The sequence below is a fragment of the Ornithodoros turicata genome, chromosome 6 (assembly GCF_037126465.1).
Source record: "Ornithodoros turicata isolate Travis chromosome 6, ASM3712646v1, whole genome shotgun sequence".
Taxonomy (NCBI): domain Eukaryota; kingdom Metazoa; phylum Arthropoda; class Arachnida; order Ixodida; family Argasidae; genus Ornithodoros; species Ornithodoros turicata.
In genome coordinates, this window is record NC_088206.1 from 48,769,792 (window position 1) to 48,785,319 (window position 15,528).

Consider the following 15,528-nt stretch of genomic DNA (forward strand, 5'->3'; position numbering starts at 1 on the left):
TAGTCCCACACTGTCGCTTTGTAGTCAAAACAGTAATGAAGAGATAACCCGAGAATTTAGGATTAAATTCCACGGCATAAACATTAAAATTGGTAGCACCAGGATTAAATTCAACGGAAGAAGGAGTAAATCCCACGGTATAAGGATTAACAGTGGCGGCATAAGGATTAAATCCAGCAAAACAAGGATTAAAGGTGGCGGCATGAGGATTAAATTCCATGGCATAAGGATTAAATTCCGCGGTATAAGGATTAAATACGACGGGAAAACCTGTAGTTCTGCAGACTACTGAGGTCACCCTTCGTCTTGCTTCCAATGACGTCATTCCAGCACAATCTGCAGTTGTGCTCTGGCTCCGTTTCGATGGGAGACGGCGAAAGCAGTGCTTTGTTCACCTTCCTGGCTTGGCAGTGCTCGTTATCCTGGGCAGGGATTTCATCATCCGGCGCAAGTTGGCGCTGGACCTGCCCAGTGGAGGATACGTATACCACGGCTCGACAGGGTTCTTCCCCTTCGCCACTGCAGCGGACGAATGCACGGCACAGCAAGCTGCAGCAGTCTCCACCGAGCCGTCTGCCTTCCCGACTGTCTTGGGGTCATTCCATGGTCCTGAGAAGGAGCGCCGTCAGCTTCAACAAGTATTGCGGTAGTACGACGGTATCTTTACGGAAAAACCCGGTAAGACGTCTCTGTTAGAGCATAGCATAGACACGGGTAACGCTAGGCCCTGGCGTTGTAATTCGAGTTTTGAGCGTACATAAGCGTGCTTTGTTAGACGCTGCTCTAGAAGAAATGCTCCAAACCGGCGCAGTTCAGAGATCCCAGAGCCCTTGGGCGTTTCCTGTCGTTCTGGCTCCGAAACATGATGGTACGGCAAGGTTGTGCGTCGTCTATCGTCGACTTAACGCAGTAACTGTAAGGGACTCTTATCCCTTCCCGTCCATCGAATCAATAATGTATTCCCTGGGCAACGCTGCGGTGTTTTCAGCGTTTGATTGTAGCAGAGGGTTCTTGCAGATCCAAGCTGCCCCGCAGGATGTCCCGAAGACAGCCTTTACCTGTCATAGGGGTCTGTTCGAGTTCGTATGGATGCCTTTCGGTCTGTCTAACTCACCAGCCAGCTTCCAGCGGTTGATGGACACCGTATTAGGAGATGCGAAGTACAATTTTGCGATGGCGTACATGGGTGATGTCGTAGTGTTTTCCATAAATTTTCAGGAACACTTGGAACACCTGTCAATCGACCTTGCAAGGATGAAGCAGGCGGGACTAACCATTAACCTTCGCAATGTACAGCTGGCATCGCCTAGGATCAGCCTTCTCGGCTTCGTGGTGGACGGAGGCACCATCAGTCCTAGCGATGACAAGTTAAAGGCGATCATGAAGTTTCCGGTTCCCGGTAACGTAAAAGCCTTGCAGCGTTTTCTAGGTATGTTTGGTTTTTACCGGCAATTCATTCCTAATTGTGCTCAGTTAGCGCAGCCGCTTAACCAGTTGTTGCGCAAAGACACACGCTGGCATTGGGGAGAACAGCAGGAACAATCCTTCCGAGCTCTATCTCATGCAATCGCTAATACGGCCAGGCTATATTTGCCCGACCTAAATAAACCGTTTGTTGTGCAAACAGATGCTAGCGATTATGGTGTTGGCGCAGTTCTCTTGCAGGAACATGACGCTATTCTCTGTCCAGTGGCTTTTGCAACTCGTACGCTGAACCCGGCAGAACGGAACTATTCCGTCACGGAAAAGGAGTGCCTGGCGATCATCTTTGCTCTCAGCAAGTTTGATCTCTACCTGGATGGCAGCACGTTCACCGTCCACACTGACCACCAGGCACTCTCATGGCTGCAGCGGCTCCACAACCCAGCTGGACGTCTCGCCAGGTGGGCCCTGAAGCTACAAGGCTACTCCTTCAACGTGGAGTACACGCGGGGCTCCACGAACGTGGTAGCGGACGCACTATCCTGTGCGCCTCTACCGGAGGGGGGAGAGGAAGGTACCGAGGTTCCTTCTCAACTCCTGGCAGCAGCACAAGTGGCACGGGACGAGTCCTCGTCCTGGGGCACGGTCGTGAGCAGAGAGCAGCTCCTAGACGCTCAGAGAGCGGACGGCCTTTGTCCACGTTGGGTGCCATTTGTGGGAGCCTATTCCCACTCTCGGGGGCAAAACCCGTCCATTCGATCCCAGTGGAAGGCGAACCACAAATGCAAACATAACATGTACCAAGCAACACGCTATTTTAATGACTTATATCTTAAGGTCCATTACAGTCCGCTTCCACGTCCACACTGTGTCCAAACCCCTTCGTCGTCCTCCTTTTTACTACCTGTCTCTAACCTCCTCGTTGTCCTCCAACCTCCCAACTTCTTCGTCCTCTTTTTCCCACACTTCCCCCCTTGTGGTAACTATCACGAACAAAGTTGCAAAATTTAAAAGTTTACCAACAAACAACTTTGAATAATAGTTCAAAATTCCTCCAGCATGTCAATTATGACGTCTTCCGGGGGGTCTGCCCGCTGAGGAGCCTCCCGCAGCAGTTCGGGGCGTAGGCGTCGTAGGGTCGCTAACGCTGCTGATACGTCTCCGGCGGTACGGGCGGCGTCGACCCTGGTCCTGTGTAGCAGACCTCGACGTCAAGTCGCCCTGTGTTAATTCTGGGACGTTGCACATAGGGCACAGCAGTCTTTGTTCCTCCTCGAACAGGGGAATCGGTGGATCGTGGGGGTGACGGTCGGACAACGTCAGTCCCAAAAAAGGCGTAGGTACCGAAACAGGATCTTCACCCCGGAGGGGGCGTGGCTGCGACGACCATCTGGAGCGAGCCACCCATCCAACAGGGCGGTCTTCCGCCATCACCTTCCAGGTGGCCACTGAGCGAAGAGCCGGTCGAGACGGCGAACGAGATCGTGCCGGTGGTCCGCTTGATCGCGGGCGGCCTTGGGTAAAATGGAAGTCCCGGGCGCCGCGTTGTCTCGTACGGGGAGGCATCGTAGTCTGCCAGGGACGAAAAGGGGATTCGGTGAGAAAGCAATTTCAAACCTCAAATTCAATTTCAAATTTCCTGCCACTGCTGTGACTTGCCAAGGCCGAGTCATGAAAGTAACGTATGAGAGACTTACGCAGCTTCCGTGGCAGCACGACTCTGAATGGGAATGTACCGTCGTCGTCATCCGCTTGGGGTATGTACCTGAACAGGATGTCATCCTCGCCAGCAGATAGGAGTCGTGCCGTCCGTCAGACGTTCCGGTGTCTGCCGAGACCTGCTCAGCTAACCATTGAGACACCCGCTGACAAAGGCCGTCCGCTCTCTGAGCGTCTAGGAGCTGCTCTCTCCTCACGACCGTGCCCCAGGACGAAGATCCGTTCCGTGCCACTTGTGCTGCTTCCAGGAGTTGAGAAGGCGCCTCGGTGCCTTTCTCTCCACCCTCCTGTAGAGGCGCACGGGATAGTGCGTCCGCTACCACGTTCGTGGAGCGCCGCCTGTACTTCAAGGGACCGAAAAGTGAATATAAACCTATCGAAACTTCATGTTCAGCGAAAAGCTTGAACCTTCAAAAGTTCAAATATCAAAGAACTCCGCTGAAATCGCTGTAGTTTTTGTGTAATCGAATTTTCCATAATTGCATGTCCAGGGACCTAGTAGGAAACTGAGCAGTCTGTCAACAATTGCATGACCCCGCGTCATCTGTCCAGGACGCATGTAATACGCGCACTTCCGGGTGCTAATCCGGCGAAAACGAAAATGGCAGTGGGCATTTGTGAATTGTGACCACTTTCTGCGTCGGGAATGTCGAGCCTCTTGAACATGAGTGCCCTGGAATTCCGCATTCGAGAACTGTCGCTCACACAGAACTGTTGTTCGTGCGTTAGCGTGGTGGAAAGTGTGTTCTTCGCAGCAGAAGGTTTCTGGTCCAGAGATTAATCGGAGTCACATTCGTCCTCAGCAGTAGCTCACTTTTTCTTCTTCTTCATCTAACTGGATAGGGTCTGGAGCTATGTGGTCTCCCTGGTGGGCACCTGCAGCTCCATTTCTTTTAAACTTCAGCGTAGTGTGAAGACGTGTCTTGAACGTGCGACGCTCTGCCATGAGCGTCACTGTTTCCTTCATTCTCTCATTTTCACATCAGCGAGGGAACGGCTTAATAGCGGTTGACGATAACGCTGTCTTTTAAAAATGCGCAGAGGGCTTTCATGACCGTAATTTCACGCGTATAAGCCGCACCGCAGATAAGCCGCAGGACGCGTTTTTTTTTGGACGTTTTGAAAATTTTCTGGGAGATAAGCCGCACCCGCAGATAAGCCGCGGGCAATACGAGACGACTGATTTGTGTGACAAAGGAGACCATAGAGAAGGCCATAAACCCTGTGGTTCATACTCCGGGATCGGCACAGTGTACAACAGAGGAGGTCAGTTCTGGAGTTCTACCAGGATCGGATTGTGCCCTTGTCGAGTGTTTTTCGTGGACTGATGGGTCAGTGATCTTCCAGAAGACGTGAATCACTGTCACCACTTTCCTTAAAGCTGCTTGGGGGAATGCACCAGGAAGATCAATCTACTCGAATGTGGACCCGTCCCTGTTCCGCACTGTTCGTGCATCGGCAGGACAGTGCTGTTCCAGAGACACTGTCGGCCCTTTCGTTAAAATCGGCGTATGGGGAAAATACCAGGAAAAAATGGTCATCAGATAAGCCGCACCGATGGATAAGCCGCAGGACGCCCGTGAGAAAAAAAAATCGCGCATAAGCCGCGGCTAATACGCGTGAAAATACGGTACTTTCACTTGTTGCTGTTTGCAGCGCCAGTAACCAAATAGTTTGCAGAAGCTGAAAGGTCGAGAGTCAAGCTTGTCGAGCACAGCCTGAAGTCGTTCTCTGTGAGCCTCGTAAGATGGACACTGCATGATTATGTGAAGTGTGTCTTCCGGAGTGTTGCATGTGCGGCATAACGAAGTTGATATGAGTTTCATTCTGTAGAGTGTTTTCCGTGAATAAAGCTGACCCAGCCTAGGCGGATTCTGTGGATGACTGTTTGCAGAGGTCTCTCCAGGCTTCTTGGGACGAGCTGTCAAATTGGGATCGATGAAAGAGAGATAATCAGTAGGTCGGAGGGATGACTTCCATAGTTCTCTGGATTTTTGTGTCGTCGTTTTCCTTGGATAGGCTTATGAGTCAGCTTTCGAGAAAGGTATGGCGCTGAGCTTGGTCTTGCTTAGAGCTTCCTTGGCTGTTTTGTCTGCTGCTTCATTCCCTGATATACCACAGTGGGATGGAATCCACTGCAGTGTTACACTGTGACCTGACCGTATGGCATCGCTGAGGGTGGTGAGAATTTTGTACACCATATAATTCAAATCACTTCTTTTGATGATGGCTTCTAAGGAGGACTTTGAATCCGTACAGATGAGCCAAGTTTGCGGGTGAGATTTTTTGATGTGGCATAGTGCTTTGAATATACCGTGTAGTTCAGCAGCGGTGGATGAGGTGCCATGTGAGAGCCTGTACCCCTTCCGCATGGTTTCAGTGATAAAAGCACTTGCAGATCTGTCTTCTGTACAGGAATCATCTGTATAGATGACCGTTCTTGACGAGTATGTGTCCTGAAGGTATGCTAGGGACAGTGTCTTGAGCACGGAGACGTCCGTTTCTGATTTATTAGTGATTCCAGGAATTTCTGTGTGTACTTCCGGGTGCGGTAAGATCCATAAGGGCTTTCTTGTTGAAGAGTGTGAACCCTTTTCTTAGTCAGATTTCTTTTGAGTTTCCGTACTGCCTGTGCAGCATTACTTTTGTAGCGATCTTCCAGTTTTCTGATGAGCTGATGATTGGAGTGCTGAGTTAAAAGTCGGATAACATGTCTTTGTGTTTCTTGGCATCTCAGAGCTACAGAAGGTGGTTCACGTCCTTCCACCAGCAGCAGTGAAATCCTGGTTGTCCTTGGTACTCCGAGGCAGATTCTGAGGCTTCTTCCCAAGATGGAATTTAACTTAGCTTCTTGATGGGAAGTGATGTTATGCATGTATGGGATGCTGTAAGCCAATGTTTGTTTAATCATGGCTTGGTGAACAGTCCGGATTGGCATTTCGTCATATGTATCAGAACTTGGATAGACTGCCGAAGAAAGCTGCTCTCTCTATCCATTCCCGCAAGCGGCAGGAGGTTGTCAACGTGAAAAGTGAAGGCTTTCCATTCATGTCATTACACCTGGAGCAAATGACAAAATCAAGGATAAGCTGATCTACGTCAACGTCTTCAATTACCCCTGGCCTATGAAAAAAAAAGCCCTTTTCAGGACCATCCAACATATCTGCATCAAAGACCATGCTTCTGCATCGAATAAGCCCTTATCATCATTGATGATTATAATATTTCATATCAAAAATACCTAGACGTGCATTACGAATGTGCAAGATGGAACAGCCATATTTTTGCTAATGTTATATCATAATGTTATAAAAATATCAAAATATCTAGACGTCCATGAAAAATTTGTCAGATGGAACAGCGGTTTGCAACATGTTTACATGTCGTCTGGCTTATTGTTGCTCATGTTACACCGGTGTGTTCATGAGCCCATACTGGCTCACATTTTGATTGTGTCAGGGGTTGCACACTAAGATGTCCAGCACGTTGAATATAAAAGATGTGGAAATGTTTAAAAAATATGAAAAATACCTAGACGTGCATGACAAATTTGTAAGATGGAACAGCGGTTTGCAACTTGTCGACATGTCGTCAGTCTTATTTTTGCTCATCCTACACCGGTGTGTTCATGAGCCCATACTGGCTCAGATTTTGATTGTGTCAGGGGTTGCACACTAAGATGTCCAGCACGTCGAATATAAAAGATGTGGAAATGTTTAAAAACTTTCAGAAATATCAAAAATACCTAGACGTGCATGACAAATTTGTAAGATGGAACAGCGGTTTGCAACTTGTCGACATGTCGTCAGTCTTATTTTTGCTCATGCTACACCGGTGTGTTCATGAGCCCATACTGGCTCAGATTTTGATTGTGTCAGGGGTTGCACACTAAGATGTCCAGCACGTTGAATATAAAAGATGTGGAAATGTTTAAAAACTTTCAGAAATATCAAAAATACCTAGACGTCCATGACAAATTTGTAAGATGGAACAGCGGTTTGCAACTTGTCGACATGTCGTCAGTCTTATTTTTGCTCATGCTACACTGGTGTGTTCATGAGCCCATGCAGGCTCAGATTTTGATTGTGTCAGGGGTTGCACACTAAGATGTCCAGCACGTTGAATATAAAAGATTTGGAAATGTTTAAAAACCTTCAAAAGTATCAAAAATATCTAGACGTCTAGACATCTAGAGGGCTGAGGACGCCACCTTGTGGTACTCCGTGCTCAACCGGCACCGGATTTGTTTTCCCGTCTGCTGTTATCATCTCCATACTTCTGTCTCTTAAGTAGTCGGAAATCCACTTGTACATGCGTTCTCCGACATTGGCATTCAGGAGTCCTTGACGCACGTGGGGATGACTCACCGTATCGAAAGCTCTCTTGATGTCTAGAAAGACTGCTACCGTGATGTAAGATAGAGCTCTGTTGTGTTCAATGTCTGACACCAGATCCATTACGGAGTCTGCTGAGCAGCGTGCTTTACGGAAACCTGTAAGTTCATCTGGGATGAGGTTTTGTTTTTCCAGACACCACTGTAGTCGATTGAGAATCATGTGCTCCATGAGTGTCCCTATACAGCTGATGAGGCTTATGGGGCGGTATGACGTGATATCTGTCGACGGTTTGTTCGGTTTAAGTATAGGGACTACTTGAGCAACCTTCCATTCCTTAGGGACAAGCCCTGTTTGCCATGTACCGTTGAAGATATCCAAGATCTGTTTGGTGGCTGTGGGACCGAGGTTGGAAAGAGATTTGTAGGTGATTTTGTCAGGGCCAGGGACGGTTTTCTTCTTAGAGGCTTTGGCCAGCGCTTGCAGTAACTCTGATGTCGTGAGATCTGTGTCAAACTCTGTGGATGGTATGGTAGTAGTAATAAGGGTGTGAACTTTGGCTGATCGTGCTGACTGTATGTACATGGGACTACTTGCCGAATTTGATGGCCTTATTACTGTCATCAGAAAATGTTCAGCTACGGTTTTCTCGGAGATGTTGGTCTTTAGGGCTATGGCACGGAATGGAAAGGACTGTTTGGGAGGTGCTTGTAAAGGTACTGTAAAGCAGCACCGATCAAATGTCATTTAGTGTGGCGATCCGATAGTCCAAGCCAGCAGGACAAAAACCGTGCAAGTTTCATTCCAATCGACGGTGCAGTTAATTAGAAAATAACAATTAAAGATCACGGGCAACACTGTACTAGGTATTCGAAATGAATCCGTACTTCTGACACATACGGCGGCAACCACATTGCATGCGTATAACACTGGGCCCGACATAACAATCCACCACAGTCCATCATTGATTCGGTGATCCATTGATTCGATGGACGGGAAGGGATAAGAGTCCCTCACAGTTACTGCGTTAAGTCGACGACAGTCGACGCATAACCTTGCCGTACCATCACGTTTCGGAGCCAGGACGACAGGAAACGCCCAAGGGCTCTGGGATCTCTGAACTGCACCGGTTTGGAGCATTTCTTCTAGAGCAGCGTCTAACAAAGCACGCTTATGTACGCTCAAATGTCTTGGATTACAACGCCAGTGCCTAGCGTTACCCGTGTCTATGCTATGCTCTAACAGAGACGTCTTACCGGGTTTTTCCGTAAAGATGCCGTCGTACTGCCGCAATACTTGTTGAAGCTGACGGCGCTCCTCCTCAGGACCATGGAATGACCCCAAGACTGTCGCGAGTGCAGACGGTTCGTTGGAGACTGCTACAGCTATCTGTGCCGTGCAATCGTCCGCTGCCTTGGCGATGGGGAAGAACCCTGTCGAGCCGTGGTATACGTATCCTCCATTGGGCAGGTCCAGCGCCAACTTCTGCTGGATGATGAAATCCCTGCCCATGATAACGGGCACTGCCAGGCCAGGAAGGTGATCGAAGCGCTGCTTTCGCCGTCTCCCATCGAAACGGAGCCAGAGCACAGCTGCAGATTGTGCTGGGATGACGTCATTGGAAGCAAGACGAAGGGTGACCTCAGTAGTCTGCAGAACTACTTGTCTTTGCAGGCAGTGCTCGTAAACAGAGTCGCCGATGAGAGAGAGTGTAGCACCCGTGTCTATAAGGGCGATGTAGTTTCTGCCCAAAATGCGAACTCTATATTTGGTTCTCTGTCCTGAATGCCATTCCGAACAGAGAGAGCAAAAGGAGCTAATGCTAATCCTTTGGTTGTCTTGCTGCTTGCAGAGCCAGCTTTTGCATGATCAAGGCCGTTGCTAGCGACCGTTCGTTCGCTCTTTCGGCAGATAGCCGACGTCGTTAAGCGAGCGTTCATGGACGTCGGCTGCGGCCGTTTCCCGTTGGCACATTACGGGTATTCGACCCTCGGTGCGGACAGTCCCGACCGAAATGTTCGGGGCTGCCGCAATTCCAACAGCCAGCGGACCTTTGCGGCTGCGGGCGCGGCAGACGCTGCCGTTCCCGCTGCCTGTCCGTAGTTTCGCCAGCTGTGTTTCCGGATTGACCACGATGATTAGGCAGGACGGGTCTGTCATGGCTCGTTCCTGCGGAGATCGCCCTCTGTCCATGACGGAAGGGATCAATCGCTCGGCGGGATGGCTCCGCATAAGGAATGCGGTGGTGCTCATCCTGTCCCAATGTAGGTAGGCGTTCGACCGAGGCTGCTCCCGCTGACCACGCACAGCGTGGTTCTAACGCCCATTCAGGCGGCGGCGGGTGCCGATATTCGAGTTCGGCCAGGAGGTCGCCCTGTATGGTACGAGCCTCCTGCGCCAACACTTCAAGACTATCAAAGCGATGGGCTCGAAAGTACGGCCGGAAGCGTGGGTGGCACTGGCGGATAGCCCGAGCTACTCGCTGCTGCTCTGTTGCAGTTGGTTCTGCTCTGCTGTACAGCTCTTGCAGGGCCCGTACGAATTCTGCCAACGTCTCGTCTGGATGCTGAGTACGATTGTGCAGCTCCTGCAGGATACGATATCCGTAATCCGGGGGAAGGAATTCGTTTTTAAACCGCTGCTTGAAGTCCTGAAAGGACGTGAACCCGACTGCAGTCGAAGCCAGCGGGCGGCGTCTCCTACCAAAGCAACCTGCAGGATGCGTAGGATCAAGACCACGTCTGAGAATCCCATACCAGCCTGATAGGCGGTAAGGTCATCCAAGAAGTCTGCGACTGACTTTCTATCGGTGTACCCTGAGAACGTAGGGACAGGGATTGTCAGTCAGGCGGGCACTTGTGCCTGCGGCGGCGAAGCCATCCCGGCATCAAGGCGTCGCGTCATCAACGAGCACAGCTCTACCATACATGACAGAAGCTCTGCCGCTGCTGTGGTGTCTGACTGCGGCACTGCAGATACCGCAGTCGACGTACCTTGGGATGGAGGCACGACAGGTGCCTTCTCATCGTCGGCCGGTCCTCTCGGCTCTGTAGGCGCCGGGGCGACGTGTGCCGGTCGCTCCTCCGAGTGAGACCGCTGGGGTAATGGAGCTTTTGCTCCACTCCGGAGGTTGTACCCGCGAGGCGGCGTACGGTCCGTCAGCTCCACGGGTCAGGCACCGGGCGGGAGGTATAACACTCAATCAAAACGAGCAAGCAACGAGCCCAACAAAGCGAGATACAAAAGAAAAAATGAAAGAACACGAAGTGATTGAAGTACCACAATCCGGCAGTATCACACTAAAATAAAACCTGAAACACTAAAATGGAACGAAAAAAATAGAACGTGCTGCGTCTTCCACGTCGTCGAACGAACGAGCTTGTGCCCCACGTCTGGGCGCCATTTGTGGGAGCCTATTCCCACTCTCGGGGGCAAAGCCCGTCCATTCGATCCCAGTGGAAGGCGAACCACAAATGCAAACACAAGATGTACCAAGCAACACGCTATTTTAATGACTTACATCTTAAGGTCCGTTACAGTCCGCTTCCACGTCCACACTGTGTCCAAACCCTTCGTCGTCCTCCTTTTTACTACCTGTCTCTAACCTCCTCGTCGTCCTCCAACCTCCTAACTTCTTCGTCCTCTTCCTCGTCCTGGGGCACGGTCGTGAGCAGAGAGCAGCTCCTAGACGATCAGAGAGCGGACGGCCTTTGTCAGTGGGTGTCTCAATGATTAGCTGTGCAGGTCTCGGCAGACACCGGAACGTCTGACGGACGGCACGACTCCTATCTGCTGGGCGAGGATGGCATCCTGTTCAGGTACATGATTGGTGCGATTGCGTCCCATCCGAATGCCTGTTGCTGCTTCCTCGCCAGCAAGCACTACCGCACGAGTACGACGCAAATCGAGGAACACCTTCACTCACAGTCACAAACGCGCTCGACGGCTCCGTTTTCTTTTGTTCGTGTCCTGTCCACAAACGAGGCGCCACTTCGCACGCGCTTGCCTCGCGTATACGTAAATGTATTCAACTTCGCTGCTCTCAAACAAGGGACACGTTGCGCGACATTACCGATAAATAAGCCGTTTCGCAGCCTCCTTGGGTCGCTGTTTAGTTGAGAAGAGTCTGGGCTGATGAAATTAAAACGAACACTACGCCACATTGGTAGAGAGTCACAACCGGTCACATCCCAGACAGAACACTATCTCCTGCGGACGTCCGAAATAGATCCCAACGTCCATGTCCTGAAATTGATGTCAGGTGGACATCCCTGGAAGCGACGTGGATGGACATCCCTAGCCGTACATCCCCAGGATATGTCGTAACGGCCGTTTGAACAATTGTCCGAATAAGGCCCCTGACGGGATGTTAAATGGAGCATTATTGCAGGAGAGAGAGAAACATGGCAAGGTGTGTCGCGGCGTGAGTTCGACTTCTGATGAGACAACTGAATGGCTCACACCAAAGGCAGTAAGAAACGCAGATGTTACGTCATAGTGAGTTAGTACGCCAAGCAGTTCTACAGTCCACTGTTACAAGTATACGAAATCACATTAATCTAAAGAATCTGTCCCTTTAGTTTGACTCGCAGGCAGACTGGACTCCCGAATTTGTGGAAGCTCGCGCGACAAGCAATATATAGTATCTGTTTTCGCTTTGAAAGGTATGCCACTGACTTTCAAAGTGATCTTCATTGTTCTAGGAGCTTGTATATGTACGTCTTTTACTTTTTTTGTTCTCGTTGTTCCGCAACGGAAATACCAGAAACAAAACAAAAACGAGCAACAGGGAAAGAAAGATGCAATGGCCGAGCCTGAAACAAAATTGCGAAAGCAAACGCCTACAGCCCTAGTAAGAATCTGTTCACTTACGCAGCAACTCAATAAAACAGTATCAATAATAATGACTCTGAGAAAATGCAGGGCCCTGAGCACCTACGCAAACGTCCGTGCAACGTCCGGGCATCTCGGTATAACCTCCTGTGAGGACAAACGACGGACATTTGTGGGAAGTCCAAACCGTGGCCACTCGGAGATGTGGGGGACGTCCGTCGGAAAAATGTCTGCCTCCCAGGCAGATCCGTACTTCCGGGGAAGGATATCCCCAGGGACACCACGGGAAGTTTTGTTCCGTTTGGGATGTACATCTAAGTCATTCTGCGCGAACGATAAAACGTCACAAAGGGAGCCTAAGGGTCATAGTATACCGACATACATTGCACCGTAACCGTAACCCTCGTAAAGTATCCATGACATGACTTCAGAACGCACGACGACAGTTTCATTCGCCTACTCGTAGTCCAACCGGTGAAATTTTTTCTTCGACCGAAAACCGTTAAATTAATGTTTCGGTTTCCCTCCTGAGCGAAAAAAACGTAAACGGTTTCGATTCCGTTCCGGTTCGCACCAAAATAGCGGTTTTTTTCGGCTTTCGGTTCCGGTTTTCGATTCGCTCCGACACCCTGACGACGACGGTACATCCCCATTCAGAGTCGTGCTGCCACGGAAGCTGCGTAAGTCTTTCATAGGTTACTTTCATGACTCGGCGTTGGCATGTCACAGCAGTGGCAGGAAAACTTATGAAAAGTCATGTCGTGTTGCGACATGGCCAGGAATGAGGCAGGACGTAACTAAGTGTGTTCGTACCTGTCCGATATGCCAGAGAGCAAAACCTCGTGGTGGTTTACCCCCTGGGCGCTTACAGCCGGTTCAAAGCAATACGCCCAGGCAGATAGTTGCTTGTAATGTGATGGGACCTTTTCCTCGTAGTCCTAGTGGTAACCAGTACTTGTTTGTGGTTACTGATTATTTCACAAAGTGGGTTGAGCTGTTTCCTCTCAGAACGCTGACGTCCCAAAGAGTATGGGAACGACTACTCGACACCTTTTGACGGTTCGGGTTTCCCGCTCAGCTGATCACTGACAACGCAACCTACTTTACAAGTAAGGTGTTCTCAGATTCTTACGCTGTCTTAGGCATTCAGCACAAGAAGACTTCCCCGTATCACCCTCAGGCTAATATTACCGAGCGTGTTAATCAGAACCTGAAGATGATGCTGGTTGCTTTTACTAGTCAGCACCACCGTGATTGGGACCTTCGCCTGACTGAGCTGGCGTTCGCTACACGGACAACGGTCAACAGATCTACAGGGTTCACCCCGGCGTTCCTGAACTTGGGGCGAGAGGCTCCTTCTCCAGTAGAGAATGTCCTGGGCCTCTGGGATGGCAGTACCCAGCCTCCTTATTCAAGGTACCCTGAGGACCTCCAGAGCCGACTGGACGTCGCAGCTCGGATGGCTCGGGAGAACTTGGACGTCGCAAGGATGGACCAGGCTCGCCAGTCCAACCGTGGACGACGGAATCTCACCTACAGCGTCGGTGACCTTGTCCTTCGACGGACTCACCCGCTTAGTGATGCGTCACGCGGCTTTGCAGCTTCGCTCGCAGATAGGTGGGATGGCACCTTCGAGGTAAGTGCGTGCTCCTCCTGCCTGACTTACAGACTTCGTCGCTGCGACACTGGCGAGGAAGCTGGGCCAGTACACATCTCGGATCTGAAAACTTACCACCTCCGCGACCCCGAGGGCGGAGAAGCACCTCTTCAGCCTCCACCTCAAGACCTGGACGACGATCCCGCTCCCGGACCCTCCAGTCGCTACAGTTTCCGTTCCCGCAGGCGACGCACGTAGCCGTCACTATCCCAGTCACTAAATCCTTGATCTTTCTTAATGTGATTTCTGCTTCGCCGTCTTCAGCTATAACCTTCTGGGGGAGAGCCTTTTCAGGTTCTCGCGGTCGGAAATTGCTTTCTCACCGTGATCCCCTATTCTTTCAAGCAGCTGCCATGCCCCCCACTACAGCAGGAGGGCTCCCCCTCCGACACGGTCCTCGCCCGAAGCGGGTGGGCCCTCACGCCGGTCCGGTTCCCCGCTCGGGGCCATTTCGGTGACGTCCACGAAGCGCTCTGTATAGCCACTTGGACTGTGGTCTCGCAAGGGAGACCGGTTGGCTGGGTGTCAGGTTCGAAATGGAGCTCCCAGCCCCGCCCTGTCTGTGGAGAAGGCCCGTCAAGGGTACAGCCCCACTTCCGTGGACTAACCTTGGAGGAGAGACACCCCTGCGACCCAGACTTCTGCCCGTTACCAAAAAAAGGAACTAAATACCGTTACCCGTTACTTCAGAAAAAAAGTAACTAAATACGTTACTCGTTACCAACATACAAAAGTAACCAGGTACTTTTACGCTACCGCCGCATAGTTAAAGGAGCCAGCAAACATGCCGTCACTTGCCTTCAACTCATTATTAATGAGAAATTACACTTCACAAGAAGCTGATACTCGAAATTTACATCAGTGATCTTCGTTCTCTTTCGTGTGAAGATATCTGCTGCAGAAGTGGGGGTGATAGGAGGTTATGAAAACACAAGAACAGACACCGGTTTTCGTGCCACCGATCACCAACGGTTCCCAAAAACAGGCGAGGGGCTGCGTCATAATTTAGGGCGCTCAGAAGCTTAGCAAAGACAAGAAAAGGCTAGAAGTCGAAACGCGTTTTTTGTAGCCATAGCACAATTGGTGCCCATTCTTGGGAAGAAGGACTGATGGTCGGAGATTACGGAAACAAGAGAAAAGACAAGGGCTTTCGTTTAAGACGATTCAGCACCTCAAGAACACATCCAGCGAGGGACTGCAATAATACTTTGAGTCACACGTGGTCGTGGGTCACGTAGGTCCATGCATTGCGCCACGTGGAGTGCCGAAATGTGCTCCCCCGCGCTGAAGGAAAGGAACGAGTAACGTGACTAACGAGTTACCAATTTTTGTAACTGATTCGGTTACTATTACCATTTTTTAAAAGTAACTGAATCGTTACTTCGTTACCAAAAAAAGTAACCGTTACCAAGTAACGAGTTACTTGTAACGAGTAAGGCACAACTCTGCTGCGATCCCCCAATTCCGCTGTCCGAAGATGAAGCTCGACAACTCTGTCCCCTGTGCGGTGTACCAGAGCTACATCGGCGTGCACACCGCCAAGGCCAGCTCCACCAGTCCAAA

The 15,528-nt window shown here is 50.5% G+C and overlaps 1 protein-coding gene across 1 annotated transcript; it reads left to right on the forward strand.

Moving 5' to 3' along the window:
- The first annotated feature begins 13,524 nt into the window (after window positions 1–13,524).
- LOC135398602 (uncharacterized) lies at window positions 13,525–14,163 on the forward strand. Its single transcript, XM_064629986.1, has one exon. It carries the CDS (start codon window positions 13,525–13,527, stop codon window positions 14,161–14,163), a length of 639 nt encoding a protein of 212 aa, XP_064486056.1.
- Window positions 14,164–15,528: the final 1,365 nt, after the last annotated feature.

What these genes read in the sequence shown, in the direction of transcription:
- LOC135398602 (XM_064629986.1), top strand. Translation starts at nt 13,525, where the DNA reads ATGATGCTGGTTGCTTTTACTAGTCAGCACCACCGTGATTGGGACCTT.